Below are 17381 nucleotides of genomic sequence, written 5' to 3'. Positions count from 1 at the left end.
CCCAAGTGAGGGGCAGGTGTCTCGCCTCCATCCAAATAACGCTGCTCGGACTGTTAGCTGCTTTAGGGAAGTCAGTACCCTCCTGTGACTAGGCCCCTGATAAACCCCCCCCCCCCCCAACCCCCTGACTACCCTCCTGGCCCCCCAACTGCCTCCCCACTGACGACCATACAGCTGCCTTCCCCACCTCCAGCCGCTCCTGCACTACATTGCTTACCCTCCACACCACCACCCCTGACCCCGCCCCCCCCCGACTGCCCTGATCACTCAACCCTAGACCCCTTGTAAACTTTGTTGTTTAAAGACATCTTTTTCCAATGCCGTGGCCCACAAGGACCAGGTACATGGCACCTCTCCCACAGGACTCGAGGCCTGGGATGGAAGTCTGGGCAGGAAATATGCAGCTCCATATTAAAGAGCAAAGTGGCAATCCGATTGTGATAGCCACCCCATGAAGGGGTAGCTCCTTCCTCTTCAGCCAATTAAACCAGCTTGTATTTATCCGTTAAAATTCAGCCCAACTGTTTTAAAGTACATTTTTCTATTCATTCGTGGGACGTGGGTGTTGCTGGCCGGGCCAGCATTTATTGCTCATCCCTAATTGCCCTTAGAGGGCAGGTGAGAATCAATCACAATGCTGTGGCTCTGAAGTCACATGTAGGCTGCACCAGGTAAGGACGGCAGATTTCCTTCCCTAAAGGATGTTAGTGAACCAGATGGGTTTTTCCGACAATTGACTGTAGTTTCATGGTCATCGGTAGGTTCTTAATTCCAGATTTTTTTTTATTGAATTCAAATTCCATCATCTGCCGTGGCGGATTAACAGTATCACTAGACCATCACTTCCCCTTCACGGATAGATTAGCTTTTCAAGGCAAAGATAGATAGATTTTTGAACAGTGGAGGATAAGGGTTGTAGTGAGCGGGCAGGAAATGGAGCTGAGTCCATGAAAGATCAGCCGTGATCTTATTGAAAGGTGCACCAGGCTCGAGGGGCCAAGTGGCCTATTCCTGCTCCTAGTTCTTATGTTCTTATTAGCAGTAAAATTCAATATTAGGAATGTTGACTGGTGGTAAATTAATGTACAGCACAGAGGTGCACATGGTAGGGTTACTCTTAAAAGATAATGTACTTTAGAGTGTTTTACAAAATAAAACAGCTAGAGAGTGCCTGAGGAACATTCCTTTAATTCATTTCTTCATCTTTATCTTCAGTTTGAAATAAGTTGGGCATTATCTTGACAGTTTTTATCTTGTAGGTTTTAACACTGGGCATGGGTGGAGTGTGTTAGGGGATGATGTATACTGTGCTTATACTAGATACAGTCAGGACTGGAGACTGTGGTCGAATCTGTTTAGACTGAGCATGCTAACAACAAGGAATATTTATTCAGTATTACAATTACACAGAGTTTGTTTTGGTTTGCTCTTGCAGGCATTAAGTAAAGCCAAATATTCCTACAGCATCCTGAACAACCCCAACCCCAGTGACTATGTCCTTGTGGAAGAGGTCACCAAGGAACCGCTGAACAAGAAATCCTCGATGGCGAAACCTGCTCTCCGGGTCCTTTCCGAGCACGAGAGTGTGTTTGTAGCTCAGAGTGGCTGGAAAGGTGCAGGAAAATTCATCCTCAAACTGAAAGAACAAGTGCAGGTAAGGAACCACCGATAACTTGATGCCTAACGGGGCCATTGCCTCACAACCAATGAAATGTTATCATATTGTTGTTGCTGTGCAGTGGAAGGCTCAACAACCTATCTGGACACAACACGTTCCCACAGACAACTGTGAAATAAATGGTCACATTGTGTTCTGGGTGCTGGGTAAGGGGTAGATGTTGTCCAGGGTGGCAGGAGAATTCCTCAGGTCTGTGGGATCTTTTACAAAAGGCAGATGATTGAATAGTGCAGTATTGTACTGAAGTGCCAACTTGGAAAATGAGCTCGTCCCTGGAATGTGGTTATGAGCCCAGAACGTTCTGACTCAAAGGTGAATGCTACCACTTGACCACAGTCAACACTTTGTTATGTACACATGCGTCCCAAAATTTTGAAAGATCTTGGCTGAAATTTTTCGGCCATTCCCGTCGGCCGGATCTTCCAGTCCCGCCAATAGCAAGCCCCCCCATGGTGCACTCTTCAGCAACGGAGGACATCAGCAGGACCAAAAGGTCCCACCACCAGCCAATGGCAAGGTGCCTCCACTATCGAAAATTACATCACAGGGTGGGGAGGCTTGGAAAATCCCACCCCTTGACCATGACTAGCCATCATTTTGTACTTCACATTCAAGTTTACATATGTAACATTCTCCAGTTTATGTTTAAATTGCAAATATCGCTCCTCGACCTTTTGGCTAAGATCAAGCCCAGGATGGGATGGAATGCCTTATCTTGTCAGCTTGGATCTTGTTTGCCTCTCTTATGGAGGTCATGAATTGGATTCAGTTGGATTTTGAATTTGGTTTTTGAAACAAACAAGGAATAGGTTTGGGTTTGCCTGGTCCACTCTGAGCATTGGCTTTGTAACTTTAACGATGGAGTAAAAAAATTGATTAATAAAATTTCTATATTGTTACCAAATAGCTCAGCGTGATCAGTACGTTACTGCCCCTTCTGTTGCAGGGAAGATATTCTATATAGGAAGGGGTATAGAGTATAAAAGCTGGTGTCTAATGTTGCAGTTGTATAGAACGTTGGTTAGAGTGCATCTGGAGTACTGCATCCAGTTCTGGTCGCTGCACTATCGGAAGGATGTGGAGATACTAGAGAGAGTGCAGAGGAGGTTTACCAGGATGTTGCCTGGTTATGGAAGGTCTTAGCTATATGGGGAGATTGGGCAAATTAGGGCTGATCTCCGTGGAAAGACGGAGAATGAGGGGCGATCTAATAGAGGTGTATAAGATTATGAAGAGTATAGATAGAGTGAACAGTGGGAAGCTTTTTCCCAGGTTGGATACGAAAATCATGAGGGGCCACGGGCTTAGGGTTAGAGGGGCAAGGTAAAATTCAGATGTTAGAGGGAGGTTTTTCACACAGAGGGTTGTGGGGGCCTGGAATGCACTGCCAAGTAGGGTGGTGGAGGCAGGCACGCTAGAGTTGTTTAAGGCTTTCCTAGATAGGCACATGAGCAGACTAGAGATGGAGGGATATAAAAGATTGTTCTAGTTAAGGATCAAGAGCCTCAGGAAGTTCCTGGGAATCAATAGATTCCTATGGGCCATCCAACATATTTTATGGCTCACCTGTCTCTTACGTTTGAGCTTCTGGGGATCTTCCGTGAATGTCTGTATAGGCTGTTGTATGTTTATTGATGTCTCTTTTTTTTACATCCACAGGTGATTTGGTCTGCCTTGTTGGCCAACAAGGGGCATACACATGGTGGGTCGTGCAAGGGCTGCTCTTGGATGTTGCTTTGAGAGTTGCCTAGTGCTTCACATTATTAGTGTATGCTTAAACTGGACCAACTGACGGGTAACATGACAGCTCAGTGACTATCACTGTTTGCTGTGCAGATGCATGGACCTGGGTCGGATCTCCGATTTGGGTCGGTGTCTGTGGGAGTTTGCACATTCTCCCTGTGCTTGCGTGGGTTTTCTCCGGGTGCTCCGGTTTCCTCCCACACCCCAAAAACGTGCTTTTAGGCTGATTTGGTGTTAACAAATTGTCCCTAAATTAGACCTCCCTTAATCTGGCGCACAAATAATTCTCTAAATTTGCACCCCTTTATTGTGGAGTCCAAGAGGCGTAGACAAAGGTCATAGGTAGAAGAAGGATTGGAAAGAGGCACTCACTGAATGTTAAAATGGGCGGCATGGGCTTGTAGGGCCAAAGGGCCTGTTTCCTGTGCTGTGTTGTTCTTTGTTCTAGAAACCCACTCCAACATTACCGTGTGGGGCATGACTTGTACAAAGGCTGTAGCAAGTTCAAGAAGGTCCAACATTACCTTCTGATGGGCGATAATTGTCGCCTTGTCAGTAGCAAACAAACCCTGAGAAAATCCAAACTTGAAAATGTGTGTGTTTTGCTGCTAAGTTTTAAAATTGACAGCACTCCCTTCATTAAGGATCTAGGCAAGGGGGGAGGAAGTGGCAGCTTAGCTTAGATTAATAATGGCAAGGGAACAAAAACACTGTTTTAAAAAAAAAAGAGCCTAGAAAGAGAATTCATGTTTCAGAATATACAGAAGGATTATGCATATCACAAAAATAGCGAGAACATTACATATGTTCAGCATTATGTGTAATATTTTCCCAATAAACTGCAATATTCTAAATCCCATTCGATAACTTTTAAGATAATTTAAAAATGGTACCATCTGCAATACAGTCTGGATAACTATTGTTCCTTTGTTTTCATGCCAAAAATACTAAAAAGAATTCTGCGTTAACTTTTATTTAAATAATACAACCGTTGACCTCCTCCAGATGTCGCAGTGTATATTTATATGACTAATTTCTTCCCAGTGCTGTTCCCAATGCCTCGCTCTGATCAATAAATTCTGGAATGTGTTGGCAGGCTGCACAGGAGAAGAAGAAAGGCCTTTCTTTTGCTAATGAACTAAAGAGATTCACAAAGTCAAGCAAGCAGAGTCGGAGCCTTTCCATCCCCCTTCAGTCAAGCCCCCCAGAAAACACCCAGAGTAAGGATGAAAGAGCTGCTGGTACTCTACCATTTACTGAGATCACTGAGTAAAGCCTTTGATGTGGTTGCAGAACGTGACTGCCCAGGTATGACTTAGCACTTGACTTCTTGTTGATTTTGACCATGTCATTTCGTAGTATGTACTTTTTTTTATTCATTCGTCATTATCTAGCCAGCATTTATTCCCCATCCCTAGTTGCCCAAGGGCAGTTGAGAGTCAACCACATTGCTGTGGCTATGGAGTCACGTGTTAGACCAGACCAGGTAAGGATGGCAAATTTCCTTCCCTAAAGGGCATTAGTAACCCAGATAGGTTTTTCTGACAATCGACAGTGGTTTCATGGTCATCGGTAGATTCTTAATTCCAGATATTGTCTATTGAATTCAAATTCTACCAACTGCTGTGGTGGGATTCGAACCTCGGTCCCCAGAATATCAGCTGAATTTCTGGTTAATAGTCTAGCAATAATACCAGCAGGCCATCACTTAGGCCAACTTTAGCTGCCAAAATAGTGAGTAAGTGGAATTCCCCCTCTGGTCAGCAACAGAATAGAAAGACACACGCTTATGCTGGATGCAGAATCTTCCCCACTTTCACCAATGTGAAATGCTTGGCAGAAATTACCAAACAATTTCAATATTGATGGAGACAGATTCTTGCTGAGGATCAAGAACTCTTCCCACTGCTGCTGCTCATTGGCTCGAAACAAAAACTAGAGATGTAAAGACTAATTTGCAGTGCAGCACTCTTTATGGATCCTAACGAGACGGGGCAGGACTGAACACTCTGGGGCCAACTCTGTGATCTCTGTGCTTCTGTTCAGTGAAGCTGTGCTTTGGGAGTGAACCTTTGTAGTGTTCAGCCTGTAATATTATCCTCCAGACACTTGCAATGTAAAGCACTACTAAGCTGTTATTTACAACAGCAATTTACCACACTCTTGAGTATGATCAAGTTTAATAAAATGAAATACCACAAATTACAATATGTAATTGAAATGAGTTTTGCTAAATAAGGCTGTAGAAGTTAACATGTGTTATTGAATTAAGTTCAGATAACAAGTTTTGGAGGTTAAGGTCCCTGACTTTAGCTAGTGCTATTGGTGGCTGATCTCCCCTGCTGTGTTACCTGCTGCAATGTGAATGAGATGTTGGTCCATCTACGTTGCTGCTTTATTGTCAATAGTGACCCTGAAGTCAGCAAGTATTTCCCAAAGTGGTGTCCATGAAGGAATGCTGAGCTTGGTATGGGCATCTGGTGGTAGAGCTGCCTCTGATGGCTGAACACCACATTGGGGTAACACTGTGGCACGGTGGTTAGCACTGCTGCAAGACAGGCTGCCATGTTTGTGGGGGGTTTAGCAATTCAATTTGGTGAACATTCATCAGAACAGAGAAAAGTTTGAAATGTTACAGGTTTTAAGCAGTGATATGGAGGGGGCGTGTGGGGGTGCGGTAAGGACAAAATGGGAAGGTCTGTGATTGGATCAAAGACAGGTGACGTGGAAATAGTTGACATTCCAGGAGTGGGGGAGGAGGGGAGCTGGGGTGTGTAGGGAGTGTATGGAACAGAGCCAAAGAGAGTAGTAATGGGACAAGTGAAGAAATAAAAGATGGATCTAGAGAAGGTGTGAATGGCAGAATAATGAATTGCTGTCAATCGAAAGCAAAAACAGGAGAATAAGATCGCTATCCTCCAGTCCTCTGGGACTCACTGTGTTCTTTGGACACAGGTGAGGACCCAGAGGACTGGAGGATAGCGATCTTATTCTCCTGTTTTTGCTTTCTGGGTCCTCACCTGTGTTCTTTGGACACAGGTGAGGACCCAGAGGACTGGAGAATAGCGAATGTGGTACCATTGCTTAAAAAGGGTAGTAGGGATAACCCTGGTAATTATAGGCTGGTGAGTTTGACGTCAGTGGTAGGGAAGTTGTTGGAGAGGATTCTTAGAGATAGGATGTATACGCATTTAGAGTGTTGCGATCTGATTAGGGATTCGCAGCATGGTTTTGTTAAGGGGAAGTCATGCCTTACGAATCTGGTAGAATTTTTTGAGGAGGTGACAAAAACGGTTGACGAAGGACAAGCCGTTGATGTTGTCTATATGGCTCTCAGTAAGGCTTTTGACAAAGTCCCTCATGGTAGGTTGGTTGAAAAGGTTAAGGCTCATGGAATACAAGGACAGGTATCTAGATGGATTGATAACTGGCTTGGTAATAGGAGACGGAGAGTAATAGTGGAAGGGTCTTTTTCTAGCTGGAGGTCTGTCACTAGTGGTGTGCCTCAGGGCTCAGAACTGGGACCTCTTCTATTTGTAATATACATAAATGACTTGGAAGAGGGAGTACATGGTGTGATCAACAAGTTTGCAGCTGACACTAAGATGGCTGGACTGGCAGACAGTGAGGAGCAGTGTCAGGCAATACAACAGGATATAGATAGGCTGGTATATTGGGCAGATAAATGGCTGATAAATGTGAGGTGATGCATTTTGGGAGAAATAATGTAGGGGGGAGTTATATCATAAAGGGTAGACCTATTATATCTGTGGGAGTTTGCGCATTCTCCCCGTGCTTGTGTGGGTTTTCTCCAGGTGCTCTGGTTTCCTCCCACACCCCAAAGATGTGCTGTTAGGCTGATTGGTGTAACAAATTGTCCCTAAATTAGTCTCCCCTCAATCTGGTTTCCAATGTGGAGTGCCATAAGCATAGACAAGGGTCATGGGTGGAGAGGGGACTCCTAATGTTGAAATGGCGGCGCAGGCTCATTGGGCCGAAGGGCCTGTTTCCCGTGCTGTGTTGTTCTTTGTTCTCTGTTCTTTGATATGCACAGTTAAGCAAAGAACACAGTAGCTTAGGGAATAACATTGCTACCTCACAGTGCCAGGGATCTGGGTTCAATTCCTGGCTTGGGTCACTGTCTGTACGGAGTTTGCACGTTCTCCTCATGTCTGCGTGGGTTTCCTCCAAATGCTCAGGTTTTCTCCCATAGTCTGAAAGACATGCTGGTTAGGTACATTAGCCATGCTAAATTCTCCCGCAATGCACCCAAACAGGCAACTAGGGGATTTTCACAGCAACTTCATTGCTGTGTGAATGTAAGCCTACTTGTGACACTTGTTTTTGCAAGCACAAGACATCTCGAGGTGAGGATCTAGATTCCTATTGGATGTGGGGTTCCCAACCTTGCTTTGAAAATCCGGCCTGTTTCTCTCCACAGATGTTGCCCAACCTGCTGCGTATTTTGAGCATCTCCAGTTTTTTATTTCCAGTGTCCGCAGCATTTTATCTTAAGTCAATTGTTTAGAACTTTTAATTTCTCCCATTGATGGCCACCCTTCAAACTTACGGCAGCAGAAACAGAAAAAGCTAGAAAACGCTCGGCAGGTCTGGCAGCCTCCGTGGAGAGAGAAAGTAGCGTAAACATTTAGAATCCATATGAAACGTGTTAGCCCTGTTACTCTCCCCCAAGAAGCTGCCAAACTGCTGAATATTCCAATATTTTCTGCTCTTGTTTCAGATTTCCAGCACCTGTAGTATTTTGCTATTATTTAACCTTGAGGCAAATGTTTTTAAGTGAAACAATGTGTTCAGAGAATGAACATTGTGCTGGAATGTTTGTGTCTCAAAATAAATGATGTAAAATACATGAGGTGCTAAAATATAATTTAAAGTACCATTTTCTCAGACTTTCTTGGCCAAATGAAGTCTTATTTCCTTCAAGTGGATTTTGGCACATTGTTATGATAAGGATGATGTCCTGAGTGTGAATGCATCATGTGGCCTTATTTGAACCTTCCTGTCATTTCACTTGCAGAATTGCCAAATTGGAAAGAAAATGTGTGTGACTGGAATGATAATGATTTGTAGATCTAATTAAAAACTATACTGAAATTTATACACACTAAACGGTCGACTAACTCTCCCCCGAGAAACGAGTCTTGCTTCATCAGCAGTTTCATCATCCCTTGATGGCTAATTTCCTAATTAGGGGAGGGAGTGGCATAGTGGTATTGTCACTGGACTAGTAGACTAGAGACCCAAATCAAGATCTGGGCACCCGGGTTCAAACCCCACCGTGGCAAATGGTGAAATTTGAATTCAATAAAAATCTTGAGTTAGAAGTCTGATGATAACCATGAAACCATTGTTGATTGTCAGAAAAACCCATCTGGTTCACTAATGTCCTTTAGGGGGAAAGGAAATCTGCTGTCCTTACCTGGGGGGCGGCACCTTGGCACAGTGGTTAGCACTGCTGCTTCACAGCGCCAGGGACCCGGGTTCAATTCCTGGCTTGGGCCATTATCTGTATGGAGTTTGCGTGTTCTCCCCATGTCTGCATGGGTTTTCTCTGGGTGCTCCAGTTTCCTCCCACAGTCCAAAGATGTTGCGGGTTGGATGAATTGGCCATGCTAAATTGTACCTCAGTGTACCCAAACAAGTGCCGTAGTGTGGCGACTGGAGGATTTTCACAGCAATTTCATTGTTGTGTGAATGTAAACCTATTGTGACTAATAAATAAACTTTTGGTCTGGCCTCCACGTGTCTCCAGATCCAAAGCGATGTGGTTGACTCTCAACAGTCCTCCGAAATGGAGGGCAGTTAGGGACAGGCAATAAGTACTGGTCCAGCCAGCGAAACTCTCATCCCATAAATGAATAAAAACAACAATACTGCAAATTTTACATTTGCCTGCTGAAATCGAGGATCTGCAGCTTAAATGATGAGAAATCTTCCAATCTAACTGCGTGTCTCTGTGTGCCAGAAGTAATTTTTGTCTTGAGCTGTCACCTCTGTTTTGGAAAGTTAAATCAACTTTCCCTTTTTAACATTTGGTTAGTCTTTGTTAGTTTTCTAGGTTGCCATGTATGGTTGCTAGGCACGTATAGGTACGCAAACTACTTTTGAAGTGATGTTTACACAATGCAGCACTGTTAATGCTCACCATGTCAACATTTCACAGAGTGTTTGGTCGCAGTGCAGCTTTCCTGCTACCTTTTAGCACAGTGTTAAAGTGTTCTTGTGAGATTTTTGGCTCCTCTACATTAACAGTAATTAATCCATTGTCACATTTTTGGGATTTTCTTTTGACCTTTTTGTCCATAGAAAGGATATAGAAAAAACTTAATACTTTAAATGTTGGGTTTTTAAAGTTTTTTTTGCAGGGAAGGTAGATAGTCAAAATGTTAATGAATGGGCGGTGGCATAGTGGTTAGCACTGGTGCCTCACAGCACCAGAGACCGGGTTCAATTCCGGCCTCGAGTCACGATCTGTGTGGAGTTTGCATATTCTCCCTGTGTCTGCGTGGGTTTCCTCTGGGTGCTCCGGTTTCCTCCCACATTCCAAAGATGTGCAGGTTATGCATATTAGCTATATTAAATTGCCCCTTAGTGTCAGGGAGATTAGCAACATAAATATGTTACTGGGATAGAACCTAGTTGGGATTATTGTTGGTGCGAACTCGATAGGTCGAGTGGCCTCCTTCTGCACTGTACGGATTTGGTGAACTAAAAGTTGATGTTATTTCCTCAGACAGTTAAAAGTATGCAATTTGTGAGCTGTGTTTAAATCAGTGACTACCTCACACCCACTGCATTAGAAAGTCTAATCTTTTAAGGCCATGAATTTAGAGTGATTCAAGACAAAGACTGAGTGACAGGTGGTCCAGCAAATGCTGCATGCCTATTTTTTAAAATGGAAAATATCAAAGACAAACTCTGTCCGGGCATAGAAATTTAGCACGTAGGTGGATAATTATGAGTCATTTTAAGTAAGGCAACACACAGATATGGGGAAATATAGTGTGGTTATTTTGTTTGAACTTGTCCCAGCTGAAGTAACTACATCCAGTTATCACTTGCTGTGTATATTTATGCCCTTTGAAATAAAGTTTAGCAATTTGAATTGGAACTCAACTCATCAAATGCTTTACATGCGTCACCTTTGATAACTGAAGACGTAAGGACTTGTTCAGGCAATACGGAGCTATTATTCCCATACCCCTAGCTTATATTATTCCACTATCAAGTATTGGTCAAAACGCCCAAAATGTAAATCACTCAGAACACTGTCTCTAATAGAATCCCTACAATGAAGAAGGTGGTCGTTTGGCCCATCAAGTTTGCACTGACAATAATCCCACCCAGGCTCTATCCCCATAACCCCATGTATTTACACTGCTAATCCCCCGACACTAATTTAGTATGGCTAATTCATCTAACCTGCTCATGCTTGAACTGTGGGAGAAAACGGGAGCCCCCAGAGAAAACCCATGCAGACGCAGGGAGAATGTGCAAACTTCATAAAGATAGTCATCTGAGGTCAGAATTGAACATGAGTCCCTGACACTGTGAGGCAGCAGTGCTAATTTATATTTAGAATAAACTTGCAAACCAAACTGTAACACATTTAAAATAACAGGCTGTAAGGAATTAGCATGGGCAGAATTTAATGCAATTGCGTTAAAGAATAAGTCAAAAACAGCAGAGGAAAATTAAATTCCATGAATGAAACTTTTAAACTGAAATGCTAAATTGAAATAAATCCCAACCACTCACTGTAATAAATTTCTAAAATTCACTTCTTTAGCGAATTGTGATCGTGATGTTTATTTCATGCCACTACACTGCTTTGCGAGGATACTGTGCAGAGTTTCTACATTTTGTGTTTATTTGAAACCAAAATTGCATATGTCAATTTGACAAAATATGATTTGGAATACAGGAAGGATAGTATGCAGTCAGCAAAGCACCTTGGACATGAACACTGCTGATTGAAGTTCATGTTAGCGTTACATGTAGAAGGCAGATCAGTCAGAAGCACAGAGTAAAATGTAATCTAATGTTGCTGTGTGTATCTGACTAACCTGCATAATCCAGAACGCTGTCTGTATCATTCATAGTTCCATTTTACACAGGGAAAAACTCTATTGCACATAATAAAGAATTGAATGCCTCACATTTAGATATGTTTTAATGGCTTGTTATAAAACCCAGATGACCCTTTTTAACTTTAGTACACAAAGTCAAGGAGAACAGATGAGGAAAAGCTGAACGTGGGTTTTCGTGTTTTCTAAGAATGGAGTGGCTTTTCTTTCAATGAATGGCTGCCTTGGCTCTGTTGCTCTTGCTCCATCTGTTCTTGACTCCTATTGTATTAACTGTGCTAATTCTAAATGCCATTTTATTTTCATTTAATCTCTCATAATAGCCATTAATTCATTATCCTTTCATTTTAGGGACAGTATTTTGAGCTGTTTACTCTGTTCTGCTCATTTAGAAGTCAGATTTCAAATATTTTTCCTTTATTATAGGATGTTGAATGAAAAATTCTTGCTTCCCTGAGCAAAGTCCATTCTTACTATTTATGTAATAACTAACTGATTTATTTAAAAAGCTCAAGTCAGGATGGTTAGAAGAACAGGCTTATTGCATAATTAAAGATGATTAATCAGGGACCATAGAATCCCAACAGTGCAGAGGGAGGCCCTTCAGTCCATCAAGTGCACACTGATCTCCAAAAGAGCATTTTACCCAGCCAGCACACACCCTCTCCCGCCCATCCAATCTCTGAAACCCCACGCATTTACCATGGCTAATCCACCTAACTTGCACATCTTTGGACTGTGGGAGGAAACCGGAGCAGCTGGAGTAAATGCATGCAGATACAGGGTGGACGTGTGAAATTTGCACAGTCACCCGAGGCTGGAATTGAACCTGGGTCCCTGGCACTGTGAGGCAACAGTGCCAATAGAAAATGATGGTAGAAAAATGTGGGAAGAAGTGACAGAATTCTTTGAAAAATTGTTTTGTCCATTTATAAATTTTTAACATGGGAGTGGCAAGAAGGAAGTAAAACCTGGCTGTTCTGACTCTATTCCTCCCTCTGCTGAAGTTTTTAATGGAAATACATCCCCTTTAGAGTGCACATTGTATTGCTGATACATTTCTCATTCATCTTTGAAGATAATGGCACCTGAAATGGGTCAATTCCCCATATTTTGAATCTAATATCAGCAAGACGTTCCCTGGTCAAGTATAGTTCAAGGTGGATGTATGATATTGCTTTACCTTGTTTACAAACATATGAATTAAGAGCTGAAGTAGGCCTTCTGGCCCTGACTCTGCTCCACCATCCAATAAGGTCTTGGCTAATATGATTGTGGCCTTAATGCCTCCCCCTTGATACTCTTAGATTCTTAACTAACAAGTGATTCAAATGACCTCTGCCTTAAAAATATTCAATAACCTTGACTCTACAACTCTTTGGGAAAGAGAGTTCCACACATTATTGATCCGCTCAGAGAAAAATAGTTCTCCTTGTCTTGCTTTTAAATGGGAGACCCCCCCCTTATTTTTGAACTGTGTCCCCGAGTTCTGGTATTTCCAACAGAGGAAAGGATCCTTTCAGAATTCACAATGTCAAGTCTATTCAGGATCTTTAAGTTTCCATAAACTTAGGGCGGCATGGTGGCACAGTGGTTAGCACTGCTGCCTCACAGTGCTAGGGACCCGGGTTCGATTCCTGGCTTGGATCACTGTCTGTGTGGAGTTTGCACGTTCTCCCCATGTCTGCATGGGTTTCCTCCAGGTGCTCCAGTTTCCTCCCACAGTCTGAATGACGTGCTGATTAGGTGCATTGACCTGAACAGGCGTCGGAATGTGGTGACTAGAGCAATTTCACAGTAACTTCATTGCAGTGTTCATGTAAGCCTTACTTGTAATAAATAAATTTTATAAGATTGTTCTACTAAACCGCAGTGGGTACAGGCCCAACCTGTACAACTTTAAGATAACCCACCCTCACCCCAGTAATCAGTTAAGTGAGCCATCCCTGAATTTTTCTAATGCAATAATATCCTTTTTAAGCAGGTGGAATTTTCCTGTCCTGCATTATGGATGATTAATCCTGTACCTGGCAGTGGAATAATATAAGCAAAGAGTGTAGTAGTAACACCTCCTGATGACCAGAACCAAGTAATTATGTCTTCAGACTTACCAAAAGATTTGGTGGACCATGTAAAAGTCCACTGACCTTGGGTGGGAATTTCCAGTCTTGGGGCAGGCTTGGCCAGAACATCTTATCCAGTGGCCGGACTTTTACTGGCATGCCCATCCCGATTCCAGCGGGTGAGGCTAGAAGAACGGCATTCTCCGTTGGCCTCGGGCAGGACTGTATGAACCTGGGGTGGCCGTGCCGGTAAAATTCTGCCCAGTATCTAGATCTGGTCTCACCAGTGCCCTGTACAACTGCAGCAAAGCATCCTGACTTTTATATCCCATTCCCTTTGCGATAAACGCCAACTTGCCTTCCTGTCACTTGCTGTCACCCAGATCCAACTGTGCCTCAGGAGTTCTGCTTTCTCTCTCCATTTCAGTAAAATGATGCTTCTTAGTCTTTGTTGCCAAAGTGGACAAGTTCACATTCTGCCACACTAAACTCCATGTGCCAAATGTTTTGCCCACTCACCACTTATTGATTCTGCTTTGTTATATGACTGAGGTGATGCGTGCTGAGTAATTCCTAACGTCTAAATTAGAGCTCAGTGCATGGTGTATTTGTTAATGTGGAAGAGAGAGACAGATGTTGAAGTTTTTGTCCTGTACTCATTTAATTTGGGATCCCTGCCATCCGACAGATGATCTAAATCCGTCTGTCAATTATATTGATTAAGAACTCAAATCCAACGGGAGTTCGCAAACGGTTTTCACACCCACGGGATTTCCTCGCTGGACTGTCCCTGCCCCACCCACCCCCCCTGACAATATCCATTTAAATATATTTTAAAATTATTAGTGAGCTTCCCCACTCTGTTAGAACTCTCACCTCCCCCCACATTAGGATTTCCCACCGTCACGTTGGCAAGTTTTCCGATAGCTTTTGTTAAACGGGAACCTGGTGAATGGTCCCTGCCGGGGATGCACAGGTGAGTACAGCCCCCAGGGAGGAGAGGTAGAACCCAGGCAGAATCCTGGCACTGCCCTGGACATTGCCAGGTTAGGGTGCATTGGCCATGCTAAATTCTCCCTCAGTGTACCCAAACAGGTGCCGGAGTGTGGCGACTAGGAGATTTTCACAGTAACTTCATTGCTGTGTAAATGTAAGCTTACTTGTGACATTAGTAAATAAACTTAAAACTTTTAAACAAAAAGGAGATACAGGAGAGATAGACCTGCTTCTGAGATGACAGCATTTGAAAATTTCAGAAAGAAAAAGGGAACAATTTTGAAACTGTGTGAATGAATGAAACAATGTCCCTTTTCTGAGGGTGGCAGTAGGAGGGCAGCCCAAGAGGCAGTGCTGGGCTAAGTTCCTTTGGGGAGGTCCATGGGGGAATGGATCCATGTATCTATGGGGAGGGGGAGCATTCCTGTGTGTGTGGGACAGGGTCTCCATGTGGGTGGGTGGGTGGGGGAGGGGGGCTGGTGGTGAACTCGTTTTAATTTTTATTTCTGTTTTATTTCTCTTGGAGACTGAGGTTGCTGATGGGTTGGGCTCTGGTGTGGGACCCACCTCCAGCAATTCTTTTAAGTAAGGTTAGAAAAATATGGTGAGGAAAGCTGTCAGCAGAGCCAGTGGGATATTCACTGCTTTTTCACATACAAATTAGTTGCCATGATCTTGCACACTAAATTAATGAATCTTCCTTTCTGCTCAAATTTGGCAAACAGACATTTCCTCGATCTTCATTTCTACCAGCAGTCCTGTATCATAAAATGCCAAAAACGGCACAGTTAGAAAAACAGAAAATTCCACCCTTGGAAAAGGGACATTGTTTCATTCATTCACAGTTTCAAAATTGTTCCCTTTTTCTTTCTGAAATTTTCGAATGCTGTCATCTCAGAAGCAGGTCTATCTCTCCTGTATCTCCTTTTTGTTTAAAAGTTTTAAGTTTATTTACTAATGTCACAAGTAAGCTTACATTACACAGCAATGAAGTTACTGTGAAAATCTCCTAGTCGCCTCACTCCGGCACCTGTTTGAGTACACTGAGGGAGAATTTAGCATGGCCAATGCACCCTAACCAGCACATCTTTTGGACTATGGGAGGAAACCCGAGCACCCGGAGAAAACCCACACAGACACCAGGAGAACGTGCAGACTGCACAGATAGTGAACCAAGCCTGGAAGTGAACCTGGGTCCCTGGTGCTGTGAGATAGCAGTGCTAACCAACGGGCATTTTGAATCACACCAATTAGGTTCCACCCCCCTCACAGCATACAGTCCCCCATGCTCCCAGATCTCTACGTCTGTAATGTAATACCCCACCTCAGGCTCTGTGCATTCTTTTACATGGTCGAATGCAGTATTCCTTCACCAGTGCCTCTCCTCCATGTTTATTTTGGCGAGAATGTCTCTTGACCCTCTTCTATGTGATCAGAGCTACAACATCTTTTGTCAGTGCACGTGAATGCATCCAGGATGTCCGCTTCATCTAAATGCTGCCCCTTGCCAACTGGTGTATCTGGTGTACCACTGTATGCCAATGAAACCCAACTCTAACCTCTTCACCGCCTCTGTGACACCTCAGCTGCCTCTGTTCATCGTGTATTCAGAATAGCAAGATCTCACGCTCAACACGCCATCTCTCTACTTTCAGCTCCTCATTTAAAAGCTTTTCAAAAACCCACCTCTTTGATCAAGACTTCCCTCACCTCACGTCAGCTTTTCTTTGGTGGCTTTTTCCGAACGCTTTTGAAGAAAACTTGGTGTTTCTTCAACGTTTTTTAATCACAATAAATACTTTGTCAAAGTGCAGGAGAAGATTTTGCTAGCTTATCTTTCAATGATGCAGACAGGGAATAAACCCTCACCACTCAATCCAGCCACAATAGGAGCAATTCACACTTCAGTGAATCCTTTATTCTTCTCAGTGAAATGTACAAACTGAAATGATACAGCCTCCCAGCAATGAATGAAAGTGACTTGCCACGGAAATGACATTGTAAGTACCACTGGCATTTTTCAGAAACTTGCAAATGCTGCAACAGTCCTTGTAAAGATTTGCAAGATATTTATATTTTGTAAGCAATGTTTGAATGGCCAATATCTTCCCAAAATAAGCAAGTAGGGCGATTGATGGATGAGACTAAACACACGATGTGCAGAATTTATTGCCTTGCCTGAGGTGAGTTTGTAGGTGGGGGTGCATTTAATCAGGATGGAGGGTGTGAGGTAGGGATCCTACCTCTGCGCCAATTAAGTCCAGGGGGGAGTGAAGGTTTGGGGATAGCTTTCCTGTCCCGATGCCACTTTAGGATCTCACTCTGCCACTGCTAGTATTCAGCTAGGGATGGGTGGGGCATACAGGAAGCCTGAAAAACAAGCCTTTGCGGTCTCTCGTGAGAGATCCCGTTGAAAGGCACTCAGTCCCCAATTGAGGGACCCATTATTGGGAAGGGGGTTCTGTTGAGAGCCAACCCAACTCCCTTTCTTTCAGACCCCCCCCGCAACTGCCCTCGCTCACCAGTGGCCTGTGCCCCGTGCTGGTTATGGAGGGTGCCTTACATCAGCTATCACTGCTGCTGGTGATGCTAACAGCAATCCAGAGCTGCTAGCTCTGGCCAGCAGTGCTCAGGGGGTGAGAATGGCATTTACTATGGCAGGCCTGTTATCAATGCAGTCTGATAATTTAGCAACACTGCAAGAGTTGAGCCAGGTGGTGGTGCGGTGGAGCTAGGTATGGTACATAAATCGACACTGGGTATTTAAATAATTTCTTATCTACATGCAGGCAA

At 43.6% G+C, this 17381-nt stretch overlaps 1 protein-coding gene across 4 annotated transcripts in view; it reads left to right on the top strand.

Annotated features, from left to right (window-relative positions):
* Positions 1–17381, top strand: part of plce1 (phospholipase C, epsilon 1) — a 325759-nt gene that overhangs the window by 304669 nt on the left and 3709 nt on the right. For all 4 annotated transcript variants that reach the window (XM_080205534.1, XM_080205532.1, XM_080205533.1 and 1 more), the window contains 2 exons: positions 1436–1654; positions 4518–4729. In XM_080205534.1, coding sequence (XP_080061660.1) covers positions 1436–1654; positions 4518–4694 — 396 coding nt within the window. In that variant the 3' untranslated portion in view covers positions 4695–4729. The remainder of the gene's footprint in view (positions 1–1435; positions 1655–4517; positions 4730–17381) is intronic.

Source organism: Carcharhinus amblyrhynchos, chromosome 17 (assembly GCF_965287045.1).
Source record: "Carcharhinus amblyrhynchos chromosome 17, sCarAmb.v2.hapA, whole genome shotgun sequence".
NCBI classification, from domain to species: Eukaryota; Metazoa; Chordata; class Chondrichthyes; order Carcharhiniformes; family Carcharhinidae; genus Carcharhinus; species Carcharhinus amblyrhynchos.
Note: the sequence above shows the minus strand (reverse complement) of the source record. Positions and strands in the feature narration are given on the sequence as shown.